The sequence below is a fragment of the Falco rusticolus genome, chromosome 18 (assembly GCF_015220075.1).
Source record: "Falco rusticolus isolate bFalRus1 chromosome 18, bFalRus1.pri, whole genome shotgun sequence".
Classification (NCBI taxonomy): domain Eukaryota; kingdom Metazoa; phylum Chordata; class Aves; order Falconiformes; family Falconidae; genus Falco; species Falco rusticolus.
Genome location: NC_051204.1, coordinates 411,366 through 436,115, shown reverse-complemented (window position 1 = coordinate 436,115; position 24,750 = coordinate 411,366). Strand labels below are relative to the sequence as shown.

The 24,750-nt window shown below is 63.4% G+C and overlaps 2 protein-coding genes and 3 long non-coding RNA genes across 13 annotated transcripts; 1 reads left to right on the top strand and 4 right to left on the bottom strand.

Annotated features, from left to right (window-relative positions):
- The first annotated feature begins 729 nt into the window (after positions 1–729).
- Positions 730–15,897, top strand: COL1A1 (collagen type I alpha 1 chain). 5 transcript variants are annotated; one of them, XM_037411250.1, is made up of 51 exons: positions 730–919; positions 2,538–2,732; positions 2,917–2,951; positions 3,047–3,082; positions 3,167–3,259; positions 3,345–3,413; positions 3,807–3,851; positions 4,134–4,187; positions 4,406–4,459; positions 4,587–4,640; positions 4,823–4,876; positions 4,979–5,032; positions 5,134–5,178; positions 5,462–5,515; positions 5,629–5,673; positions 5,874–5,927; positions 6,259–6,357; positions 6,442–6,486; positions 6,566–6,664; positions 6,928–6,981; positions 7,074–7,181; positions 7,483–7,536; positions 7,749–7,847; positions 8,065–8,118; positions 8,202–8,300; positions 8,582–8,635; positions 8,993–9,046; positions 9,151–9,204; positions 9,329–9,382; positions 9,669–9,713; positions 9,814–9,912; positions 10,129–10,236; positions 10,590–10,697; positions 10,813–10,866; positions 10,975–11,028; positions 11,132–11,239; positions 11,329–11,382; positions 11,786–11,839; positions 12,032–12,193; positions 12,339–12,446; positions 12,575–12,682; positions 12,908–12,961; positions 13,051–13,158; positions 13,421–13,474; positions 13,587–13,694; positions 13,791–13,844; positions 14,008–14,115; positions 14,202–14,484; positions 15,048–15,238; positions 15,315–15,557; positions 15,637–15,897. In XM_037411250.1, exons 1-51 carry the CDS (start codon positions 838–840, stop codon positions 15,781–15,783), a joined length of 4,362 nt encoding a protein of 1,453 aa, XP_037267147.1. In that variant the 5' UTR covers positions 730–837; the 3' UTR covers positions 15,784–15,897. The 5 variants fall into 5 exon arrangements, with proteins under 5 accessions (XP_037267147.1, XP_037267145.1, XP_037267146.1 ...); XM_037411248.1 differs by having other exon boundaries at positions 3,047–3,259; XM_037411249.1 differs by lacking the exon at positions 730–919 and having other exon boundaries at positions 2,344–2,732.
- LOC119158856 lies at positions 6,352–9,014 on the bottom strand. Its single transcript, XR_005107994.1, has 4 exons — positions 8,902–9,014; positions 8,548–8,803; positions 7,463–7,561; positions 6,352–6,466 (listed from the first exon to the last, which is right to left on the bottom strand). It is a non-coding gene; the product is annotated as an uncharacterized LOC119158856 (long non-coding RNA).
- LOC119158855 lies at positions 9,259–12,621 on the bottom strand. The gene is made up of 3 exons (XR_005107993.1): positions 12,508–12,621; positions 11,299–11,380; positions 9,259–9,371 (listed from the first exon to the last, which is right to left on the bottom strand). It is a non-coding gene; the product is annotated as an uncharacterized LOC119158855 (long non-coding RNA).
- Positions 15,711–17,506, bottom strand: LOC119158857. Its single transcript, XR_005107995.1, has 2 exons — positions 17,353–17,506; positions 15,711–17,248 (listed from the first exon to the last, which is right to left on the bottom strand). It is a non-coding gene; the product is annotated as an uncharacterized LOC119158857 (long non-coding RNA).
- A 1,475-nt stretch (positions 17,507–18,981) lies between these two features.
- Positions 18,982–23,322, bottom strand: SGCA (sarcoglycan alpha). Of its 5 annotated transcripts, none has more exons than XM_037411592.1 (10): positions 23,091–23,322; positions 22,590–22,685; positions 21,946–22,098; positions 21,416–21,558; positions 21,256–21,328; positions 20,974–21,172; positions 20,704–20,866; positions 20,417–20,622; positions 20,217–20,243; positions 18,982–19,727 (listed from the first exon to the last, which is right to left on the bottom strand). In XM_037411592.1, exons 1-10 carry the CDS (start codon positions 23,188–23,190, stop codon positions 19,544–19,546), a joined length of 1,344 nt encoding a protein of 447 aa, XP_037267489.1. In that variant the 5' UTR covers positions 23,191–23,322; the 3' UTR covers positions 18,982–19,543. The 5 variants fall into 5 exon arrangements, with proteins under 5 accessions (XP_037267489.1, XP_037267487.1, XP_037267486.1 ...); XM_037411590.1 differs by having other exon boundaries at positions 18,982–19,101; positions 19,548–19,727; positions 22,590–23,321; XM_037411589.1 differs by having other exon boundaries at positions 18,982–19,101; positions 19,535–19,727; positions 22,590–23,320.
- Between the last annotated feature and the right edge of the window lie 1,428 nt (positions 23,323–24,750).

Below are 24,750 nucleotides of genomic sequence, written 5' to 3'. Positions count from 1 at the left end.
GTGAGGAAAAGAAAGGAAAGAGATGGAAAGAAAGGAAAAAAAAAATAACTAAGCGAGTGTTTCTTGGTGGTGGGTTGGGGGTGTCTGTGAGTTGGGGTCCCGTACGGGGCTCCTCACCCAAGGGATGCTCTGGGTGCCTGTTGCTCATGCCCTTGGCCTTTGTGCTGGGCTGGGGGGTTTGGTCCTGCTGCATGAGGGTCTTCATGGGGACAGGTGGGTAGGTGGGTGCCGGCGCACCCTGGATGTGGGGATGGGTGGCAGGGTGGGGGCTCGCAGGCAGGAGCAGGCGTTTGCCGTGCCCCGGCTCCCCTGGTGCAGCGCCCAGCGTCGTGTAGCACCAGGGTCCCCAAAGCGCCACGTGCCACATTGCCTGTCCCCACCCCACCCAGCCACATCCAGTCCCCCAGACACCTCAGGGTGCAAAACCCCCACCCCCAAAACAACCCCCCCCATGCCCCCCACCTCCCACCCCAGCATCCCCTTCCCATCCACCCCACAACCACCGCTCCCAGCCCCAGTGCGGGATGACATGCATGTGCATGTCTGTGTATGCGTGTGCATGGACAGACAGACGGAGGGGGGGTGTGCAAGGGGTGCCCCCCGACTCGCTGGGTGCTGCTGATTGGCCGAGGGGCCGTCCAAAATTCCCCGGTTGCGATGGGTCCCACCTCTCCCCGCTGGCGCATCGTATATAAGAGGAGGCGAAGGAGTGGGCAAGGGCAGTAGGAAGTTTCTGCTGGGGTCTGGATTTGGAGCTCCAGAGTTGGATCGGCCCCGTATGACCCCAACCTAAGAACAAAAGAGACCCCAAAGAGTCTACATGTCTAATATTTAGACATGTTCAGCTTTGTGGATTCTCGGTTACTGCTGTTGATAGCAGCGACTGTACTACTCACCCGCGGGCAAGGAGAAGAAGACAGTAAGTAGTCGGCGCCGGTGATGGTCCTCACTGCTGGTGGGATGCGGGGTGGCGGGTGGGGACAGGGTCGGGCAGCATCTTCGACACTTGGTCCTGCTGCCATGGGTTGGGGAAGCATAAAGGGGCAGCTGGCATCTGGAGCGGAAAAAAAAAAACCTGGGACAAATTAGGTGGCGGGGGCAGGAGGGGGGGAAGGAGGAAAAAGTGGGTTGGGGGGATTTGGGGTTGGGGGGTGAAGGGGTTTTAGGGGGTCTGTGCTAGAGTGGAGAGTCAGGGCGCCCTGCCAAGAGCAGTGAGGGAGGGAAGGGTGGAGAGGAGCCGGCGGGAAGGAGGGAGCTGGGGAAGAAGGGGAGGAGGAGGCAGGGAAGGGAAAGGGGGGAAAGAGCGCGGGAGAGAGTGGCGAGGGGGGAGAGGAGGGGAGAGGGGGGGCCTGGCCCCAGGATCTGCAAAAGCCATCAGGAAAGAATTAGAAAAGTCTCGGATGATTCATAAGCAAAATGTTTCGGCAGCCTGTGGAGCTGGGACTGGCCAGCCCGCTCGGCCACCCCGGGCCAGGGATGCCCACCCCACAGCCTCCCTGTGGGGCTGCACCGGGGCTTGGGGGGCTGGGGGCATGGCTGGGGTCACCAACCCCCACTGCCAGGGTCCCCCTGTGCCCTGGTGGGCTGCCTGCGCCTGCCACCTGCAGGCGTGGGGACACGGGGGGACCCTGGGACGGAGCCAGGCCAGCAGCACCCTTTGCATTTTGCCCAGTTTTGTCATTTGGGGTGGATTTTTCGGTACCTTTTTTCGTTTGTTTTTTTTTTTTTTTTTTTTGCATTTGACAATATGCATTCTGCATTTTACCTTTTGCAATAGGTATTTTGCCTTTTGCATTCTGAATTTTGCCACAGGCATTTTGTATTTTGCCTTTTGCATCTTTCCTTTTGCAATAGGCATTTTGCATTCTGCATTTGGCCTTTTGCAATAGGTGGGTTTTTTTCATTTTGCTTTTTTTGCCCTTGCTGAGCGGGGGGCTGCAGGCCGGGAGAACTTCGTGCCCTCTCTCCAGGACCCCTTCCCACTGTGGGGCCAGCCCTGGGCCCTGGCGCGCTGCCCTGCCCTCCCCACGCCAGCCCCCCCCCCCCCCCCCGCGCCCCCCCCCGCCTCCAGTCTCTGGACTCTTATTCCCCAACCCATCTGGCCTGATCCAGCCTTATCCCGAAGCCGCCTGGATCTAATTTCAGCCCAGACGTTGGGGCCAACCCCCCCTTCCCCGATCCCACCCATCCCATTCCTATCCCATCCCCATCCCATCCCTGTCCCCGTCCCCCGTGGCCAGCGGGGACCCCCATGCCAACCCCCTGCCCGCCGCGGGGGTATTTGCCTTGGCCCCATCCGCTGCGGGACGTAGCAACTGGCTGGAGGTTTTTGTTTAAATTCCAGCGTATGTGGGAAGAGTTTATTGTGGTGCTTTTCCTGTGTCACCGCGACGGCCTGATGAGAAACAGATGAAGGGAGAAACGCTGCAGGAGCAAGGGAGGGATGAAAGGGGCAAGAGCAAGAGCAGGGCCGTGCAGGGGGCCGCCGCCATGCCCCCTGCCCTCACGCTTCCCCGTGCCCTGCCCCTCTCTCCCAGTTCAAACTGGAAGCTGCATACAGGATGGGCTAACATACAACGACAAGGATGTGTGGAAACCCGAACCCTGCCAGATCTGCGTCTGCGACAGTGGCAACATCCTCTGCGATGAGGTGATCTGCGAGGACACCTCCGACTGCCCCAATGCTGAGATCCCCTTCGGAGAGTGCTGCCCCATCTGTCCCGACACCGACGGTACTGTGCCACCTCCATGTCCCCCTGGCCCCAGCCCCACGCAGGCTCGTTGTCCCCAGGGAGCCAGACCCTGTGCTGGCTCAGCATCCCTCCCCTGGGTGCCCAGACTGCGGGATGGGGGTGGGTTTGGGTGGGGGGATGGGGCATGCTGGGCTCCTCTCAATGCCCGTCCTTCCTCCTGCAGCCTCCCCTGTCTACCCAGAAAGCGCTGGAGTAGAGGTAAGGGCTCCCTTGTGCCCCCAAACCCTGTGGCAGCCCCCACCTGTTTTTGGAGACCCCCTTTTCTAACGACCCATTTCATCTCTCCCTGACAGGGCCCTAAGGGAGACACCGGCCCCAAAGGAGACAGGGTGGGTATTGCCGCTGCAGGACCCTCCCAGCTCAGCCAGGTCCCCCGTCCTGCTGGAGCTCACCCTCCTCTTCTCTCCCCACAGGGACTCCCCGGCCCCCCTGGCAGAGATGGCATCCCTGGACAGCCTGGCCTCCCGGGACCCCCAGGCCCTCCAGGTCCTCCAGGCCTTGGCGGAGTGAGTATGGGGGGGTCCCCGGTGCACAGACCCCCACGGGGGTGCCTGTGCCCTGCTCACCCCCTGCTCTCCCTCCTGCCTGCAGAACTTCGCTCCTCAAATGTCTTATGGCTACGACGAGAAAGCCGGTGGCATGGCCGTGCCTGGCCCCATGGTGAGCACCGGGGTGGCACTGGTCCCCTGGGGACACACACAGGGGACAGGGGGAGGTGTGAAGCCAGGTGAGGCACCAGGAGCACTTCCCATGCTGCAGTGCTGAGGATGCTGCCAAGCGGTAGGAGGTGGGAGGGATGGGGAGGGACGTTGGTCCTGGAGGTGATGGGGACAGGGATGGGATAGTGATTTGGGACAGGGATGGGGTGGCAATGTGGACAGGGAATGGGTGCTGATGGGTACAGGGATGGGGTGGTGATGGGGTGGTAGTGGTGTAGCAGTGTGGACAGGGATGGGGTGGCAACGGAGACAGGGAATGGCTGGTGATGGGGACAGGGATGGGGACAGAGTAACATGGCAGCCACTCATCACCACTTTCTGTTATCCTTCCCAGGGTCCAGCTGGTCCCCGCGGTCTCCCCGGTCCTCCTGGTGCTCCTGTGAGTATCTCCTCCTCCCCTCGTTAGGGGGACAGCAGCCCCATGGGCCCCTTTGGGTGGTGGGAGGCCAGGTGGGATGGGATGGGGTGAGGGCAGGATGGGGTGTCCCACTCTTCCCAGTGGCTACAGGAATACATGGGGATGCATGTCCTTGTGCCACCGTATGGGAGGCAGGGGGACTGCCATTGCCACTGGGGTGTTCAGGCCAAACCTTCTAATTTTCTAACCCATTCCTCCCCTTCCCCCCTTTTCTTTTATCTTTTTTTCCCTACCAACCCACAGGGTCCTCAAGGTTTCCAAGGTCCCCCTGGTGAACCCGGAGAGCCTGGTGCATCTGTGAGTCCTGCCACCTCCCTCTCCAGCCTGATATCCTGCAGGGATGGGGACAAGGCTGCCTGTTCCCAGCCCTGGCCATGGCTATGCTGTCCCTGCTCCAGGACATCTCATCTGGGATCATGGGAATGGGGCTGCCAGAGCCTGGCACTGTCCAGCCCAGGTGACAGGGGACAGCTGTCACCCACAGCATCCTCACCCCTGCCCTGCATCTCTCCTAGGGTCCCATGGGTCCCCGTGGTCCTGCTGGCCCCCCTGGCAAGAATGGAGATGACGTAAGCGACCTGTGGATAGGGTCTTCTCCCCTTTCCGTTTGGGGCCTGGTGGCCCTGCCAGCCCCCCAGGGGAGCAGAAGCTGCTTGCCTTGGGGACATGCCACCAACACAGTGTCCTTCTCCTTAGGGTGAAGCTGGAAAGCCCGGCCGTCCCGGAGAGCGCGGTCCACCCGGCCCCCAGGTGATCTGCTCTTGGCCAGGGTGCCCCCCCCAGGGGGCACAGGAGGGGCACCCCCACTGTGGCCTGCCTGGTGGCAAAGCAAGGATGTAACACCAGCTACCTGTCCCCACTGGGGACAGGGGTAGTGGGATGTGGGGACAGCCCACCCGAGCACCTCCATCACCACTTCCCTTTTCTCCTAGGGCGCACGTGGTCTCCCAGGAACAGCCGGTCTGCCAGGCATGAAGGGTCACAGAGTGAGTCCCTCCTCCCACACTTGCAAGATTTAGGGGAAGGGGGAGCCTGATCTCACTGGGGCGTCCCCTCCTGACCCCCCTCTTCTCTCTCCTGCTCCCCAGGGCTTCAGTGGTCTGGATGGTGCCAAGGGTGAGCCTGGTCCTGCTGGCCCCAAGGTGAGGAGCAGTGGCAGTGTCACCCCTGTCCTCCCAGGAAAGTCATCGCTGCTCCCTCCTTCCCTCCGGCGCAGCTCCCTCAATGTTGTCTTTTCTCCTAGGGTGAGCCCGGCAGCCCCGGGGAGAACGGTGCTCCTGGGCAGATGGTGAGTGCTGGAGCCTCCAGGGACCATGGCAGTGATCTGGCCTCGGCCAGCAAAAGGGGACAGGGATGGGGATGGGGGGCAAGACCTGATGGGGGAACAGCTCGTCCTTGGGGATGCTTCCCCAGGGATGCCCCAGCGAATGGGGTGGGAGGGGGTTTAACCTCTTGGAAATGTCACTGTGGGCAGGAGCAGGGGGGGAACGAGGTGGGCACAGGGATGGGAGAAGGCCTGGAAAGGGGAAAGTGTCTCTTCTGGTGACTCAGATGTGTCCTCCCTTCCCCAGGGTCCTCGTGGGCTTCCCGGCGAGAGAGGCCGTCCTGGTCCTTCTGGCCCTGCTGTAAGTACCTGGTTTGGGTAGGGCTGAGCATCCCCTGCCCTGGGGTGCAGGGGGGACTGGGGGCCACCTCTCCTGCTGGTGGGCATCACTAATGGGTGCCTCCTCTCCCACAGGGTGCTCGTGGTAACGATGGTGCTCCTGGTGCTGCCGGTCCTCCCGTAAGTAACCCCCAAAACCATCCACCCTTTGCCAGCACCTGGCATCAGCTCCAGCTTCTCCGGAGGGAGATTCCATCCCAGCTCTACCATGTCTGGGATACCCTGGCTGGGGGTCAGAGCTCTGCTGCCCAGAAAACCCACCAGCACCAGATGTGTGAGGTGGGATCCCTCCTCTGATATGTGCCCTCTCTCCTGTCTAGGGTCCAACTGGCCCCGCTGGTCCCCCTGGCTTCCCTGGTGCTGCTGGTGCTAAGGTAGGACCTGCCTGGCCATCTCCTCCCAGGTGGCATCTCCTGGGCTGGGAGAAACTGGTGGAAACTGGGAGCATGGGGTGGGGGAAAAGGACGGGGCATCAAATGGATTACCCATGTGGCCAAGAAATTAAAAAGCCCAAAGTGCCATGGGCTTGCTGCTGCCTGGAACAGTGAGGCAGATGGGGTCATCTCCAGCCAAGTCCCATCAGCATCTCTCCAGGCTTTACCTCCACGGGAAGGGAGCTGCAGATGGAGGGAGCAACCAGCCATGTCAGAGGTTTCAGGGCAGCCTCTGTGCTCACAGCTCTTCCTTCCTCCTTTTCCTCCCCAGGGTGAAACCGGTCCCCAGGGAGCTCGTGGCAGTGAAGGTCCGCAGGGTGCCCGTGGTGAGCCCGGTCCCCCTGGCCCTGCTGGCGCTGCTGGTCCTGCTGTAAGTGGCATCTGATGGCTCCTTGTCCTTTGGCCTTATGTCCTGACAGCCCTGGCATAACCTTCCTCCTCTTTCTCTCCGCAGGGGAACCCCGGTGCTGATGGTCAACCTGGTGCCAAGGGTGCAACTGTGAGTGTCCCTTGCCCTGCACCTGGCTCTGGGATGAGGGGCTGTGCTGCTTCCTCACCACCTCCTCTGCCTCTCCTAGGGTGCTCCTGGCATTGCTGGTGCTCCTGGCTTCCCCGGTGCCCGCGGTCCCTCCGGACCCCAGGGTCCCAGCGGTGCCCCCGGTCCCAAGGGTAACAGCGTGAGTATCCCTGGACACCTCCACCCGCCTCCTCCCGGAGTCAGATTCCTTCTGCTCCAGCAAGCTGCTGGTCCTCCCTGGAGATGTCTCCCCTGGCATTCCCTGTTCCCTCCAGCCCTGCAAGTGCAGGATGGTGCTGGGGGCTGACAGATGCTGAGCATTCCCTCTCCTGCTGAGCGGCTGGGCAGGATGCAGCTCAGGGCTCCCTTTGTTTATCCATCTGGTGTTAAACTGCTTTTCCTCTTCTTTCCTTCCACTTCCAGGGTGAACCCGGTGCTCCAGGCAACAAGGGAGACACTGGTGCCAAAGGCGAACCTGTAAGTGACCCCCACCACGTCTCCTCGGGGGCTCAGCCCCTCCTGACTCCCATGCACCCTGTGGGTGCTCATCCCTTTGTCTCCTTCCCCAGGGTCCTGCTGGTGTCCAAGGTCCCCCCGGCCCAGCCGGTGAGGAAGGCAAGAGAGGAGCTCGTGGTGAGCCTGGCCCTGCTGGACTTCCTGGCCCCGCTGGCGAACGTGTGAGTAGGAGCTGTCCCTGTCCCCATCCCTGCCATGTCCCTGTCCCCATCCCTGTCCTCCTTCCATCTCCTGATATCAGTGGCTGAGCCTCACAGGTGTGCGGGGCCAGGCACCCACTGTGGTGACATCCCCAGCCCTTTCCAATGCCCCACCGAGGTCTCCAGTGGAGGTTCTCAGCAGGGACACTAGGCTGCTCTCACTGGTGGCCAGGTCCCACAGTGGCACATCCCTCCCCTGGACCCCCAAACCCCCTGAGGTTACCCCGTGTCTCCGCACTGACCCCTCTCATGTCCCGCGCAGGGTGCTCCTGGCAGCCGCGGCTTCCCTGGTGCTGATGGCATTGCTGGTCCCAAGGTAGGTGCCCACACCTCCCTCCTGCCTGTCTGGGCGAGAAAGCCGTGTCCTCCAGGGCGGTGGGGACACCGGACACTTGTCACCTGTCCCCACTTGGTGGTGAGACTCATTCTGCGCCACTGACAGCTCTGGTGACACTGCTCCGGTCCTCATCCCCGGGTGCTGTCCTGCAGCTGGGGTAACCTCTGTCCTCTCTCCCACCCTCCCCACAGGGTCCCCCCGGCGAGCGTGGCTCCCCTGGCCCTGCCGGCCCCAAAGGATCTCCTGGTGAAGCTGGACGCCCTGGGGAACCTGGCCTCCCTGGTGCTAAGGTGAGCATGGCAGGGTGGTGGGCACGATGGCACAGTGGCTACAAGGAGCAGCAAGCCACATCAGCATGGCCACCACACTGGTGGCTCTGCTCCAGGGTTGGATGCTGGCTGCTGTGCTCTCCATGCTGGTGACGAAGCTGCTTTCCAGGATGCTCACATTCACTGGAGCATCTCTTGGGAGACCTGAGCTCCTAACCCACCTCGTGCTCCCTTGCAGGGTCTGACTGGAAGCCCTGGGAGCCCTGGTCCTGACGGCAAGACTGGCCCCCCCGTAAGTTGTACCCACCAATGCCCTGCTCCTCCCTCAGCTCGCCATGGCGTCTGCTAACCGGGTGCTCACTCCCCCCATAACAGGGTCCCGCTGGTCAAGATGGTCGCCCCGGCCCCCCCGGCCCCCCTGGTGCCAGAGGTCAAGCTGGTGTGATGGGTTTCCCTGGTCCCAAAGGTGCTGCGGTGAGTGTGACCGGGCGCTGCCTCCCCTGGGGGGCTGCTGGAGGTGCTGCTGCCTAGAGTCCTGGTCCATGAGGGACTCCTGCCCACCGGCCACCGCCACCACCAGGACAGTGGCTGCGGGTGGGCGTGTGGCTCCCATGGGGCAGGTGCTCAGGGAGGGGTGGCTCAGGGGACACATGTCCCCCAGGGAGGGCTGCGCTGGTGCATCCTCCAGCCTGTAGGTTCCTGCCTGTGGGTATCGCGGTACCGTCATGGGTCTCATCCTGCTCTCTTGCTTTCAGGGTGAGCCTGGCAAGCCCGGCGAGAGAGGTGCTCCCGGTCCCCCCGGCGCCGTTGTAAGTATTCACCAGAGCCCAGCCAGGCTGGGGCTTGGCAGGGAGCTTCACCCCGGCGTGAGGCGGCAGGGACGGGGCGTGGGGCAGCTGAGCTGGGGAAGGCTCCAAGGATGAGGACGGTGGTGGGCTGAGGTGGCTGGGACTCCAGCCCGGTGGCTGCCAGCAGCTCTGGAGTGGAGACAGCAGGGGGGTGACGTGGCTGCGGGCAGCTCGCTGCGGCTTCTCCTGTTCTTCGAAGGATGCTACGGCTGCATCCAGCCCCTCACCTCGTTCGGGGGGGTGCAGAGTCCCACGGGGACATCGCTGGGCTGTGGGTTGGGGCTGTGCTCTGAGCACCCTCTTCTCCCTCTTCCACAGGGTGCTGCTGGTAAAGATGGTGAAGCTGGTGCCCAAGGTCCTCCCGGCCCCACCGTGAGTATTAGTGAGCCCTTGGCCACCTGTGGCTGCGCTTGGCCACCAGAGAAGGGGCTCAGGAGCCAGCTTGCCCCCCCCCCCACTTGTTCCATCTCCCTCAGGGTCCTGCTGGAGAAAGAGGTGAACAAGGTCCTGCTGGTGCTCCTGGCTTCCAGGTGAGGGGTGTCCCCTTCCCCTGTGAGGGGACAAGCCATGCAGGGTGGGGGTGACACTTCTTTCCTCATCCCCTTTGGTCACCCATCTCTGTGGGGTCTCATCACTCCTCTTCTTCCTCCGCAGGGTCTGCCGGGCCCTGCTGGCCCCCCCGGCGAGGCTGGCAAGCCTGGTGAACAGGTGAGTGTGGGTGAGCATGGCCGTAGCGTGGCACCACCTCTGGCCCCTCCCCATGGCCCCTCTCCCAGCCTGAGGACTGGGATGGGGGACCCCCAGTGCAACCCCAGGCAGTGTGCTCCTCGTAGCCTCTCCCAGGAGCGGCAGGGACCCCAGCCCTGCCCTGTCCTCCCAGGACTGCGGGACTCCCCTCCCTCCCCAGCACTGGGGGCACCCTGGGGACCCCTCCACCTGTCCCCAAGGCCACCCCTTCCTGCCCTGACTCTGCACCCTCTCCCCTCCTGCACAGGGTGTCCCCGGAGATGCTGGTGCCCCCGGTCCCGCTGGTGCCAGGGTAAGTTGAACCCCACTTGCTCCTCAGCTGCCTCTTGGCACCCCCCTGTGCCCACCACCCCCCTGACAGCCTTGGCCCCTCTCCTGCCTCCCCTCTCCAGGGTGAGAGAGGTTTCCCCGGTGAACGTGGTGTCCAAGGCCCTCCCGGTCCCCAAGGTCCTCGTGGTGCTAACGGTGCTCCCGGTAACGATGGTGCTAAGGTAGGTGCAAGGTCTCAGCTCCTCTGCCACATCGTGTTGGGACTGTCTGGGTGATGGGTGGCCATCCCCAGCTCTTGGGGTGCAGGTGTAAAGGCGAGGAGGGGGATTTGGCTTCACGCCCTTTTTCTGGGGCTGGGGCTGAAGCCGGGATGGAATTTGCAGTGCTGAGGAAGCGTTGGGTTCTTGCTAACACCCATTTCTGTCTCTCCTGCCCAGGGTGATGCTGGTGCTCCCGGTGCCCCCGGGAACCAAGGGCCCCCCGGTCTGCAGGGTATGCCCGGAGAGCGTGGTGCTGCTGGCCTGCCAGGTGCCAAGGGTGACAGGGTATGTGTCCCCCAAAATCCTGACATCCCCCCTTGGTCCTCTGCTCCCAGTAATCCCTGTGTCCTCCTCATTGTCCCCTTGGGGCTGGATGCATTCCCTAAGCCAAGGCCAGTCAGCAGCAGCTGCATGGGGAGGGGATGCTCAGTGCCACCTCTGTCCCCCTCCGAGCGTGGCCCTCAGGGACAGTCCCTTCCTGGACCCCAGGAGGAGGAGGATGGTCCCAGCCTCTCCTAGGGAGGATGAAGAGCCAGGGGTGCCTCAGTGCCACCTTGCAAAGAGGAGAGGAAGAGGAGCGGGGCTGAACCTCCAGCAGGGACCTCCCCACGTAACCTGCCATCATCTTCCTCTCCCAGGGTGACCCCGGTCCCAAAGGTGCTGACGGTGCTCCTGGCAAAGACGGTCTCCGAGGTCTGACTGGTCCCATCGGCCCCCCTGGCCCTGCTGGTGCTCCCGGTGACAAGGTAGGGCTGCCCCCCAGCCAGACACTGCACTGGGGATGGATGTGTCCTGGCATCCGCCACCATCTCCTTACCACAGCCTTGACCTTTTTTTTTTTGTTTTCCTCCCCTTTTCCAGGGTGAAGCTGGTCCCCCGGGTCCTGCTGGTCCCACTGGTGCCCGTGGTGCTCCTGTAAGTGTCCCTCCACCCTGGTCAATGGCCCTGCCATGGGTGACCATCCCTTGGGGCAGTCAGTGGCCGTCCCCTGCTTGGTGTCATACCACTCTTGCTATCTCCTAGGGTGACCGTGGCGAGCCCGGCCCTCCTGGTCCTGCTGGATTTGCTGGCCCCCCCGTAAGTGCAACGGTCTCACGCCTCCCTGCTCCAGGGGCCTGATCCTGCCCTGCTGAGGTGATGCTGAGCCCCATCCGCCTCACCCCACTCCATTCTCCCACAGGGTGCCGATGGCCAGCCTGGTGCTAAAGGTGAAACTGGTGATGCTGGAGCCAAGGGTGATGCCGGTCCCCCCGGCCCTGCCGGCCCCACTGGTGCTCCTGGCCCTGCTGTAAGTTGCACCCCCCAACCCCACATCCACTTGGGGTCCAGCTCCACGGTGCAGCTCACCTCTCTCCTCCTCCTCTTCTTCCTCCACAGGGTGCTGTTGGTGCTCCTGGTCCCAAAGGTGCTCGTGGTAGTGCTGGACCCCCTGTAAGTACCAGTCTCATGGTGGTGGAGGGTTTGGGACCCCAGGGGACTCCCCTGGGCACAAACATCCCCGAGGTGGCTTAGCTGTGTCTCGCTCCATTGCTCCAACACTGTGGGGCAGAAGGGAGCTGTGGTACTTCCAGCCCTGCACCCCCCAAAACCATCTGGGGGATGGCATCATCCCAGGGAGGATGAAGTAGAGGGAAAAGGGGGATTTGCCTTTATCCCCCCCACCCCCAAATCAGCCCCAGCTCCTCCCCGGATGGATGCTTTCCTCCTGGCCACTGGCCCCAGGGCTCCCTGTGGTGGCCTTCAGCCAGGGGACTATCCCCTGGAACTACTCCACTGCAGGGGCAGGTGGTGCCTCGATCCAGCCCCTGGTGACTCCAGCTTTTCTCCCTTCCAGGGTGCTACTGGTTTCCCTGGTGCTGCTGGAAGAGTTGGTCCCCCTGGCCCCTCTGTGAGTACCCCGGCGGGGTGAGAGGTGGGGGGCTGGGAGGGGGGCAAGAAAGTGCTTGATGGTTGCTGCTGGTGATGGGGGGACACAGTTGGCACAGTTCCAGTTGGCACAGGGACACCCCTGGCCACCCTTCAGCTGGCAGCTGGGGCTTCCCGGGGCTGCTGCCTGACAGCATCGCTTCCCCCCACCCAGGGAAACATTGGCCTCCCTGGCCCCCCTGGCCCCAGCGGGAAGGAAGGTGGCAAAGGACCCCGTGGTGAAACCGGCCCCGCTGGGCGCCCTGGTGAACCTGGCCCCGCTGGCCCCCCTGGCCCCCCTGGTGAGAAGGGCTCTCCTGGTGCCGATGGCCCCATTGTAAGTCACCTCCCGTCGGACCCCCTCCACAGCGCCAGGGCTGCTGGGCAGCATCATGCTCCCCCTGCATCCTTTGGCCATCCCTTCCACTGGAACAGTGGCCCCCGCTGCTGCCACCACCCTGAGGTGCCATTTGTCACCGCAGGGAGCTCCTGGCACCCCCGGACCCCAAGGTATCGCCGGCCAGCGTGGTGTTGTCGGTCTCCCTGGACAGAGAGGAGAAAGAGGCTTCCCTGGGCTGCCTGGCCCCTCTGTGAGTACCTGGGGGCTCCCCAGGAAAACGATGCTGGGACCCCCCCTGGTGTCCAGCTCACCTGTGTGGCCCCAGGGGGAGGATGCTCGCCGGTGCCTGACACCCCCCTGTCCCTCTCCCATCCACAGGGTGAACCCGGCAAGCAAGGTCCCTCTGGTTCCCCTGGCGAGCGCGGTCCTCCCGGCCCCATGGGCCCCCCCGGCCTGGCGGGACCCCCCGGTGAAGCTGGACGTGAGGTGAGCAGCTGTGGGCAACTGGTGGGGTTGGGGGGTTGGGGGGCACAGACCCCTACACATCAGCGCTGGGCTCACTGTGCTGAGGACTTGCCGGCTCATGGCACTCATGAACGCTGCTGCAGCCGGAGCATGTCAGGGCCCGTGGCGGGCTGAACAGAGATGGTGCCATCGAGGGCCTCGTTAGCCCCTACCTGCCCTAACGAGGGGGTCTTGGCTTCTCCATAGGGTGCTCCTGGTGCTGAAGGTGCCCCTGGTCGTGATGGTGCTGCTGGTCCCAAGGTGAGTGGGCTGGTGAGGGGGCTGCGGGAGGGGGCAATGGGGCTGTGCTGGCCCACACTGACCTCTCCTCTTCCTCCTCCTCCCCACAGGGTGATCGTGGTGAGACTGGCCCCGCTGGCCCCCCTGGTGCTCCCGGTGCCCCTGGTGCCCCCGGCCCCGTTGGTCCTGCTGGCAAGAATGGAGATCGCGGTGAGACCGTAAGTGATGCTCTGCCCAGAGTGACCCGCCTTGCCCCCCTCCCCAGCCTAGGGGTCGCCCCAGGCTCGACCCTATTACCAAGCAAGGACTGATCGTGCAAACCTATGGCGGGTTGGGGTCTGGCCCCCGGCTCGGCTCTCCCTGAAGAGATCTACTCTGGGAAGCTGTGCATCCCACCACCCCTCAGGGTGATGCTGTTGTGAGCTGGTGGCAGCAGAAGGTGGAGGATGCTCTAACCTGTCCTCTCTTCTCCTGTCCCAGGGTCCCCAAGGTCCCGCTGGCCCCCCTGGTCCTGCTGGTGCTCGTGGTCCTGCTGTAAGTTGATGTTCTCCTCCATCCTCTTCGGTGCTTCTGCATCCTCATGAGTGCAGGGGCAGTTGCTGGTCTGGACCCTGCTCAACACATCTTCCTCCTTCTCCTCCTCCAGGGTCCACAAGGTCCCCGTGGTGACAAAGGTGAAACTGGTGAACAGGGTGACAGAGGCATGAAAGGTCACAGAGGCTTCTCCGGTCTCCAGGGACCACCTGGTCCTCCTGTAAGTCCCACGGGGTGATGGTGGCCTTGGCTGCTGCCCCACGGCCTGGAAGCAGAGCAAGATGCTGATGCTCTTCTCCTTCCTTGCTTTGCACAGGGCTCTCCTGGTGAACAAGGTCCTTCTGGTGCTTCTGGTCCCGCCGGTCCAAGAGTAAGTGCACAGCTGAGCCATGGCCTCCAGCCAGGGCTGGAGCATCCTGGGGGAAGTGGGTCCCCGCTGCCATCGGGCTCCTCATGGATATGTGGGTCAGGGCTGGAGGGGACAACTCTGCCCAGGCAGGATGGCCACGCTCACCTCTTCTCCTCTCCCACAGGGTCCTCCTGGCTCTGCTGGTGCTGCCGGCAAAGATGGTCTCAACGGGCTGCCCGGCCCCATCGGCCCCCCCGGCCCCCGCGGTCGCACTGGTGATGTTGGCCCTGTCGTACGTATCCTGCCCTCTACTGCTACCTGCCCAGAGCCGCCTGCTTTCATCTCCTGTTCACCATCCTCCTCCTTCTCCTCCAACAGGGTCCCCCTGGCCCCCCTGGCCCCCCTGGTCCTCCCGGCCCCCCCAGCGGTGGCTTCGACTTCAGCTTCCTGCCCCAGCCACCCCAGGAGAAGGCCCACGATGGTGGACGCTACTACCGAGCTGATGATGCCAACGTAATGCGCGACCGGGACCTGGAAGTTGACACCACCCTCAAGAGCCTGAGCCAACAGATCGAGAACATCCGCAGCCCCGAGGGCACCCGTAAAAACCCTGCCCGTACCTGCCGCGACCTGAAGATGTGCCATGGCGATTGGAAGAGCGGTCAGTGTCCCCGCTGGTCCTCGTGTCCCTCACTTCCATCCCTCTGTCCCCTCTACCTGCTCCTCGCTTCCATCCTTCTTCCACCCTTCCAGTTGATCCTCACCTTCATTCCTCCATCCTGTCTCTCAAGGCTGCTCTCAGTGCCACCATCCTCTGCCTCTTGCGGCTGTTCCTCACCTCCAACCCTCTTACCTGCTCCTCACATCCATCCTTTCATCCTCCATTTGTCACAGCTGCTCCTCACCTCCTTCCTTTGTTCCTCATGGCTGCTGCTCAGCTCCATGCTCCACCCCGAGATCCCTCCTACCTGTTCCTCACCTCCTTCCTCCATCTCTCTTGGCTGGTCCTCACTCCACCCACCATCCCTCCATCCTCCTTCTCTCACAGCTACCCCTCACCTATCCCTCCATCCTCTGTTCCTCCCACTTGTCCCTCACCTCCGCCATCCTCCATGGCTACTCCTCACCTCTGCCCCTCCATCCCACATGGCTGCTCCTCACCTCCATCCTTCCATTCACCTGGCTCCTGCCCCACACCCTGACCACCCTCCCTCTGCCCCACAGGCGAATACTGGATCGACCCCAACCAAGGCTGCAACCTGGATGCCATCAAGGTCTACTGTAACATGGAGACAGGCGAGACATGCGTCTACCCCACCCAGGCCACCATTGCCCAGAAGAACTGGTACCTCAGTAAGAATCCCAAGGAGAAGAAGCACATTTGGTTTGGCGAGACAATGAGTGACGGCTTCCAGGTGAGTAAGGGGACAATGAGCGGGGACAACCGGGATGGACCAAGCTCTGCAGTGCCTAACGCCTCTTCCCTGGCAGTTCGAGTATGGTGGTGAGGGCTCCAACCCTGCTGACGTCGCCATCCAGCTAACCTTCCTCCGCCTCATGTCCACTGAGGCCACCCAGAACATCACCTACCACTGCAAGAACAGCGTCGCCTACATGGACCACGACACTGGCAACCTGAAGAAGGCCCTTCTCCTCCAAGGAGCCAACGAGATCGAGATCAGGGCTGAAGGCAATAGCCGCTTCACCTACGGTGTCACCGAGGACGGCTGCACGGTGAGTGGTCTGGGGGTGGTCATGGTGGCAGCGGTGGGGGCGCATTATGGGGACGTGGCTGATCCTGACCTCCCCGCAGAGTCACACCGGTGCTTGGGGCAAGACAGTCATCGAGTACAAGACGACGAAGACCTCCCGCCTGCCCATCATAGATTTGGCTCCCATGGACGTTGGTGCTCCAGACCAGGAATTCGGCATTGACATCGGCCCCGTCTGCTTCTTGTAAACCGGACGCCCCACGCGTAACAGGAGAGAGTAATAATAATGATAATAATAATAATAATAAAAAAAAAAAACAGCCAAAAAAAAAAAGAGAAAATTTCACATGGACTTGAATTTGTGTCGGTTTCTATCCAGCGTCTCTAAAACTATTTGCGTTTCCATAAAAGAAAAACCTAAAAAAAAACCCAAAAAAGCATTCAACTAAAAAAAAATAAAAATAAATGACTTTTCAAACAAAATCACCAGGAAGTGGGTTCGCTTGCTTGCCCTCCTCTCCTCCTCCTCGGGGTCAGGCACTCCTCAGCCCTGAAGACGGCATGGCTCAGCTCACCGAAAGCTCCACTGCGGCCGTGCCGAGCCTCCCCTGCAGTGCCGAGCCCCCAGCCCGGAGCGCCGGAACCGGCCGACCCCCCCCTCCAGCCGACCTCTCCCCACTGGCCTCTTTGCTTCTTGCATCTCATTAGGATATTAATTTTTTTGCTGGAAGGAAGATGTTTAACTTTTGGTTATAAATTGCTTTTTTTTGTTGTTTCCCCTCTCTCTACCCACTCCCTTGTTTTTGGTTCCCGCCCCCCCCCCCCCCCCCCCCTTATTTTATTTTTATTCAGGCAGCAAAATCAATTCATTCCCAAGCACATCAGGGAGCAGCCGCTGCCCCGCCGCTGAGCAGACCCGATCCTTCGCTGCGTACTCTCCTTTTCTGGAAGGCTACCTCACTGCTGTGCTTTGGTGTTATTTTTTTTTTTTAATTTTGGGGTTAATTTTGTTTCATTTTCAAGTAGTTTTAGCTTCATTTGGGGTTTTTCAGCTGTGCCGGGACTTTCCTGCCAGGTTCAGAGCAAAGGTGCTAATTTTTCTCTAATATTTACCCTCCTCCTGTTTTGTTGCTCTATTGATCTTTTATTTTTATTTTCTTCCATTCAAGGTCCCTCGGGAGTTGCTGAGGTTTCTTACCCCTAGGATTTTTATCCTTTTTTTTTAATTATTATTCTCTTATTTTGGTCCTGCAACACCCGAGCCTGGGACCGCCTGGTGCTACACCCTCCAAAGACGTGACTTAGCTTCATTTGTTTTAATTTCCCTCTATTTTATTTCCACCACCGCCACCTCCTTTGCTGTCCAGCTCAACTTGTGAATTTTCTAAAGGTGCTATTTCCCCCCCCTTCACCCATCCCATGAGCAAATCATGGAGCAAATGCAAGGGAGAGCCAAAAAAATTGAAAGCCTCGAAAGGGAAAAAGGACAACCCCGCTTTCCAGGTTAAGCAGGTGGATCTTCAGCTCCGCTCTCATCTTCCAGCAGCTTTTCCTCCATCCATCCATCCATCCATCCATCCATCCATCCATCCATCCATCCATCCATCCATCCCACCCTCCCTCCATACCTCCCCGGGCACGGAGGGGCACGAACCCACCCCGCTTGCTGGCCCATCTCCTGGCGGATGCTCCGGGCTCTCCTGGAGTCTGTACCTAGTTTGTATATGTATAAAAATTTGAAAATTGTTTTGGTTTTTTTTTTTTAATTATTTTTTTTTTGACTGCTGAAATAAAGCATGTGAAATGATCCAACAAACCTGGGGTGCTCTTCACCAGCGGCTCTTGCTCTCGTGGGTCAGGGTGGGGGTCCTGGGTGAGTGGGTGAGGTGCGGTGGGGTCGGGAGCCCCTCATCTCTGCTCCTGCTCTCATCCCGGCTGCTCCCGCTCTGCTCCCGCCGCGCTTCTGCACTCCCGTCCTGCCCGTCCTCCCACCCCAGCGCGGCCCCCGCCAGCCCCCGCCAGCCCCCCAGCCCTCCTCCCCCTCGCTCAGCCCCCCCGCTGCCCTGCGGGGGGAGAGGAAGGAAAGGGGGAGCCACCCCCCAGTAGGGCGGGTGGGGCTGGGATCTGGGGGGCAGAGCTGCTGTGCACCCACGGTGAAGGGGACCTTGGTGTGTGTCCATCCCCCAAGTGTGGGGAGAACTGGGGATGCGTGGGGGGCAGCAAGGGGAGGAAGGGGGGCTGGGGGACAGCCTATGCCAGGCTGGGGGCACCCAGCACAGGGTGCCCCCCCAAAAATTAAGAGGAGGGGGGTGGCACGGACATTGCAGCTGGGCGCGGGAGGGCACAGGGAGATGTGCTGAAACTGGGGCAGGGGGCTGTGCTTGCCCAGGGCTGCAAGAGGCGTGTGGGTGCCACGGTGCAAGCCCCCCACACCCCTGCGGGTGCCCCCCAGATGCCAGCCCCATCCAGCTCCTGCTGGTGCAAAGGGAACCGGGCGGCCACCAGCAGCACACGCGCGTGCCGGGGTGGCAGTGCCCACCATGTGCCACACTCACCGCTCCGAAGGCCCCTTTGCGGTGGGCAGGAGCGAGACCCCAGCAGCACCGTGGGGGCTGTGCAGGCAGGATGGGGCCTCAGTGCCGCCTTTCTCCTCGCCTGCCCCAGCCGTCAATGGCTCCCCTTGTTCCTCGCCAAGCCCCTGTGTTTTCCTAACCCCCACCCTGGCGCCTGCCCCACACGAGGCGGGGGGGGGGATGCTGTGAAAGAGGCTCTTTCTTTGGAGGCAAGGGGCTGAGGCTGGGCTGCGGGGACCCCCTGGGGGGACCGGGGAGGGGTTATGGGGGTGCTGAGCGGGATACCCAGGTCTGCGCGGTGGAAGGGGCGAGCGGCTGGAGCAGCTGGGGGCTGCAGGCGGAATCCTGCCAGACGTGGGCACCCAGGTGAGCTGGGGGCTGTTGGGATGCCCCAGGGTGCCATCGCGGGTCCCTGGGACTGTGTCCATCCCCCGCACTGTCCCTGGCCCCTTTCCCTCTGCAGGGCTGGGGCGGGAAGCAGGGTGGCAAGGTTAGTCCAAGCCTTTGGAGGGGGTTGTGCAAGTCTTTCGGGGGGCCATGGGTGGAGCAGGGTGGGAGCAAGGGCAAGCAGGGCACCCAGATAGAGCAAAGCAGCTGAAGAGGGGGGTGGAGGGGAGCAGGACCCTCCCTGCAACAGGAGGAACAGACCAGGACCTCCGCCCCCCCCAGTGCTCAGCATCCCCCCAGCCTCAGGGCACATCCAGGGATGGGGCAGAGAACTGGCAAACTCAATATACTGCGTCCAGGAGCCCAGCAGCAGGTTGCGCCCCAAAACCTCCCTCAGACCCCGTCCTCACCCTGGGACCACCCCAGCCACCAGGGCCAGGCTGGGCTGCTTGCAATGGGCCAAAAATAAAGCAGAAAAGCCACATCTCATCACTAAACAGCCACTTTATCAGCCAAAACCCACCCTACAGCCCCCATCCCACAGCAGGGACCTTGGGGGGTGGTGTCACCCCTGGGAAGACAAAACCAACACAGCCTCCCCCTCACCTGGAAAACAGAAAGAAAACAGTGTACTCCCTCCTCCCCCACCCAAAAAGCAGAAGAGCTCTAGTGCTTCTACAGCTCTTATTTAAGGATTTCATCAGGCCAAGCGGGGCAGGGGAGGCTGGAGAGGAAGGGGCTGGGATGCATGTGTTCTGTGTTGTCCCACTGATGCAGGTGGATCCTGATGACCCCCCCAGGTGCTGATAATCCCCCCAAAATGCTCCAGGCAATAACTGGGTGGCAGGCAGAGCCCTGCTGGGCAGGCAGATTCCTGACTCGGCTGGGTTCTGCCTGCTGCTGGGCTTTTGACCCCTGCAAAGTGCCCCCAAAAGCATCATGACACCCCTTTGCTCATACCCACCCCTGGGATTGCCCTCCCACCCTGCCATCATCCTGGTGTCACCCACCACCCTGCCATCATCCTGGTGTCACCCACCAGCCTGGCTCACTGCGGGAGGAGGGGGACACAGGCACCATCCGGGGGACCAGGCATGGGGTTGATGCGTTGACCTGTGCGGATGTTGAACATGGGAAGGGTGGAAAGGGGCCGTGGGACATCCCGGCTGCGAGCCATGTGCCTCAGCTCCTCCGTGTCACCGTGGATGGTGGTGTGGTGGACCAGCTGGATGCTGAGGGGCAAGAGGACAATTGGGTGCTGTGCCCGCGTTCCCACATGCTTCCCTGGTGGGGGGTGCGGCTCAAGGGGGTCTCTGTCTCCCCATTATTAGGGTTTGTCCCACATCACTGGGGTCTGCTCCCCATCACTGGGGTTGGTCCTCCATCACTGGGATCTGCACCCCACCACTGGGGTCCTCCTTGCTGGTGTTGAGTCCAGCCAAGGCTATTGCAAAAGCAAAACAGCTCTTGTGCTCCAGCTGTGCCTGTGGGGGGTTACAGGGGGGGCGAGGCATGGGGAGAGGAGGAGGGGGGCTGGGGGCGACCCTCTGGGATGGGGAGACCTTTAGGCTCCACCACCTCCATAACATTCCCCAGACAGGCAGCTGCTTGCTGTCCCCCATCCCTGTCCCCAATGGCCCTCCCCCCTCTCAGCCACAACAAAGCCCCCCAGGAGCAGCCCCCCAGCACCCGCCCGGCTCAGCCTGGGTGCAGGGACTTACTCAGACGTCTCCAAGTCCCGTTTTTGCCTACAAAACAGAGGAAAAAGGGGAATAAAAAAATAAAGATGGTGAGAAGGGCTCTCACCACTCCCAGGTTGTCCTGGGGCTAGGACGGCCAGAGAAAGGGCACCCGGCTTGGGGTGCCCATGCCCTGGCTGGGGTGGGGGGACCCCCACCCTGAGTATGCTCCCCCGACTCACACTCCCTCCCTGCGGCAGCACATGAGGTGGCCCAGGAGCAGGCAGAGCAGTGCGGCCACCGCCAGCGGCACCAGCAGCGTCACCAGGTACCCAGGCAGCAGGTCCTGGGGGGGCACCTCGGTGGGGGGCTGGAAATCCCCACCCTCCTCCAGCACCCCAGAACCCCACACGGGCCCCAGCGCTGTTGGGCTGGGCCAGACCTGCAGCTGCAATGGGGTGATGGTTAGGGGAGGTGGGGGGTCCCCACGGGGGTCATTGCAAGGGGGTGGGGGGGGCGGGGGTCTCACCAAGGTGAGGTTGCACCAGCGGATGGTGAAGTGGGGGGCGAAGGTGTCGTAGCAGGAGGCGAGGGGCTGCTGGCCCAGGCTGCAGCGGAACCGGCTCTGTGGTGAGGTGGCCGCTGCCAGGCACGATGAGAAGGCACCATGGGAGCCCACCTTCACGTACACCCTGCCAGGGTGGGGGGCACTGGCTGCAGGTGGCCCCCCCCAGACCCCCACACGGAGGCTGGGGGTCTGCCCAGGAGCAACCCCAGCACCCCCCAGGTCTGCCTGTACCCCTCCTTGCGCCCCTCGATGGGCAGGGGCACGCGGCCACCCCGGTCCAGCGTGGAGGTGACATTGATGACATGGAGGTCATCCCGCTCCCAGACGCCGGCCGTGGCCTGGAGGAAGATGTCCCGCATGGCCACTGGCAGCAGCTCCTCCACGTTCCTGTTCCCCACCAGGAACTCGCCCTGGTACGGCGGCTCCCCACCTGTGGGGAAATGTGACACTGATGGGGACACCTGGGGGGGCTTCAGGGCAGCCCAGTGTGGTTTTGGGGTGCATGGCCCTTACCTGGAGCAGGAAAGATGGTGATGACGAGGTGCTGTGCCGCTGTCTCGTAGGTGTGCCGGTTGTATGCCAGCACCTGCGAGCAGAGGAGAGACCCCCGAAGATGCCAGCCCCCAGCTCCCCATGTCACCCTCTGGCACGGGGCCGTGAGGTGGGCACCTACCTCGATGGTGTGGGTGCCCACCTCCGTGGCCATGGGACAGCCATAGAGGTAGCCCGGCTGGTGGGGGTCGCGCTGGATGTACCGCAGCCACCGCGGCAGGTCAGGGTGGTCCTGGAGGTGGGCTTGGAAGGTGATGGGGGCAGCTGTGGGACACACAGACAGGTGGGGATGGACACAGACATGGGGACACGCATGCCATCAGGCTGTGCTGCGAGTGGACCCCTGCCCTGCAAGCAGGACCCCTGCCGCAGGGGTGGGGGATGAAGGGATGCTGCTCCCGGGTGGGCTTAACAGCCTGATGGGACGGTGGGGTAGATGGAGGGATGGAGGGATGGAAGTGTAGGTAGATAGAGGGAGGGAGGGAGGGATGGAAGCGTACCATCCTGAAGGGAGGGAGAGGGACAGATGGCCCAGCTGGGGTCATGCCTGGTGGGGAGCAGGCATTAGCTGGTGCCCCCCATTAACAGTCCCAGCCCCCTCACAACTGCAGGACCCCCCCTTGTCCCCACTCCCCTTGGCCTGGCCCTCACCGCCATCATCCTCGTGCCCAGTGAGGAAGGCATCCTGGAACAGCTCCCGCTCCAGCTCATGGACGAAGATGGCTCCGGTCTCGGAGGAGACGCGGTGGTTGGGGAGGACGTGGTGGTTGGGGAGGGTGGCCTGGGACTCCCCCAGGGCCATGACTGTGGCAGGCACAGGGCTAGAGCCGGGGCTGGGGAACATGGCTCCTTCCCTGCCTCAGTTTCCTCCTTGCCCAGAGACCCCAGGGAGACCCACAGGTGCCCGCAGACCCCCCTGGGGACACCGGGCTGGGGCAGAAATGTGTCCCTGCAGTGCCAGGCATCCCGAGATAGCAGGGTGGGCGATATTTAGGAGCTGGGGGGCGACAGGGGCAGGGACGGGGATGGGGACAGCACCCTCCCTTGCCCTGGACCCATCACGGCGAGCTTCCACTTGGTGTGTCCCCCCCGCCATCCCACACCCAGCTGGCACCAGGGACAGGACGGCTTTATTTAGCTCTGTCACGTTCAGCCCTGTCCCCGTCCTGTCCCCCCCCCACCACCGGCAGCCCCCATCCCCACCCTCCTCTGGGGGTCCCCCCATCCCCTCCCCGCAGGGGGTCCTCCCCAGCCTGGCCGTGTCCCCCCCGGGGGCAGACAGGGCTGCCACTCGCCTGCCAGCACCCAGGCGCGGAGCAGCTTGGGGGCCTCCATCTTCGCCACCTCCGGGAGCGGGGCCAGTGCTGATTGACGGAGGCAGCGGGGCTGGCCTGGTAGGGGTGTTACAGGGGGGTCCGCCTGGGGGGGTCCCACGCGAGGCACCCCACCGGGGCCACCTCCTGCCACCAAGGCCCTGTGGCACCCAGCCCCCTGAGCACACGGGGAGCACTGGGGCTGCCCAGAGCAAGGGGTCCGGTGGGGTGTCCCCTGGGTGGGCTCATCCTGGTGCCCCTCCAGCATACGGGGAGCACTGGGGCTGCCCGGAGGGGGGGTCCGGTGGGGTGTCCCCTGGGTTGGTGGGTTGGTCCTGGTGCCCCTCCAGCACACGGGGAGCACTGGGGCTGCCCGGAGAGGGGGTCCGGTGGGGCGTCCCCTGGGTGGGCTGGTCCTGGTGTCCCAGCTCACGGGCAGTGGGATGGCAGCGGGGGCTGGGGCACAGCGGGGTGGGGGGATACCTGGGGACAGCTGAGACCCCCGCACATGCGTGGCAGGCAGCCTGCCAGCATCGCTGCACTGCACACGCGTGTGAGACCGGGACAGGAGCACGCGTGTCATATGCGTGTGCGCCCGCACGGGGCTCCTTGGCAGGACGGACCGGAGGGTGCCGGGACACCGGGGGGGCTGGCGGTGGCGGGGGGCCGGACCCTCTGGCGGGGCTCGGGGGGCATGGCTGGTGGTGGCGGAAGGGGAAGGGGGTGGCCGTGTGGGGAGACGTCGCACCGCAGCGCGTCACGCCTCGTCACGCCGCGTCACGGACAAAGGGCCGCGAGGCTGCGTGTGGCGGCGCGGGGCATCCGCAGGGTCCTGGTGCCTGCGCGCTCGCTGGCCTGGGGGAGCAGGGCAGCCCCCCACCGTGTCCCCCAGCCCCGGGGTGCTGTCCCGCAGCAGGGACCCCCAGCTGTCGGCTCTGCCCCCCCCCCCCCGCCCGGTGCCCAGTGGGAAGGCAGCAAACCCACCAATAACCGCCCCCAAATATCCCCCGGGTGGTGCAGGAAGGCAGGGGAGCCCACTGCGCCCCCCGCCCCCGGGTACCCCTGCCTCAGTTTCCCCTCTGGGTGGAGCCGTCGGGGGGGGGGGACGGCGGACGGGGACGTGCTGCACCCCGGAGATGGATTTATGAGGACAGAAAGTAAATAGGGGTCCCGTGGGGACACCTCGAGATGGAGGGGTGTTGGGCACGGGTGTGGGGATCCCGAGGGATGGGAGCAGGGGGACACAAGGACAAGGCTGAGGGGACCAGGGAGGAGGTGCAGGGGGATGTGGGGACAGAGCCGGGAGGGGTGCAGGGACAGGACTGGGGGATGTGGGTACAAACTGGGGGTTAAGGGGATGAGATGGGGGGATGTGGGTACAAACTCGGGGGGGATAAGGGGATGAGATGGGGGGATGTGGGTACAAACTCAGGGGGGATATGGGGACAGGAGGGGGAAACACGGGGACAGGAGGGGGGGGGCATGGGTACACACCCGGGGGGCTATGGGGATGGGACGGTGGGGCATGGGTACAAAAACAGGGGATGTGGGGACAGCACGGAGCATGGAGGGAGGAGGGGGTAGGGGCAGATCCAGGGGGTATGGGTCGCAGACGGGGGTGGGGGTGGGGGTACGGGACCGAGGGGCCATCGGGACCAGCCCGCGGGCCACGGGGACAGACCGGGGGGCCCAGGGGCAGAAGCAGGCGCGGTGGGAGGCAGAGCCGGAGGGGGACACGGGGACAGACCAGGGGGGCAGGGACAGAAGCAGGCGCGGTGGGAGGCAGAGCCGGAGGGGGACACGGGGACAGACCGGGGGGTGGCACCACCCGCGGGCCGGGGGAGGGGGCCAGGCGGCGCGGCACGGCGCGGGGAGCGCGGGCCGGGGGGCGGCGAGCGGGGCCGGGGTCCCGGCGGTGGCGGCGGCGGCGCCGCTAAGACCCAGAGGGCGCTGCGGGCAGCGGGGCGGGCGGATCGCAGCCGCCGCGGCTCCATCGCCGCCACAGAGAAAGGGGAAGCGGAGGGGAAGGGAGGAGGGAGGCAGGGCCGGGGCGGAGGGCCCCCCCGGGATGGACATGGCCTGACCGGGCTCCGCAGCCCCCCGCGGGCCGGTGCAGGTGTGCGGCGGCCCCCCGCGGCGCCCC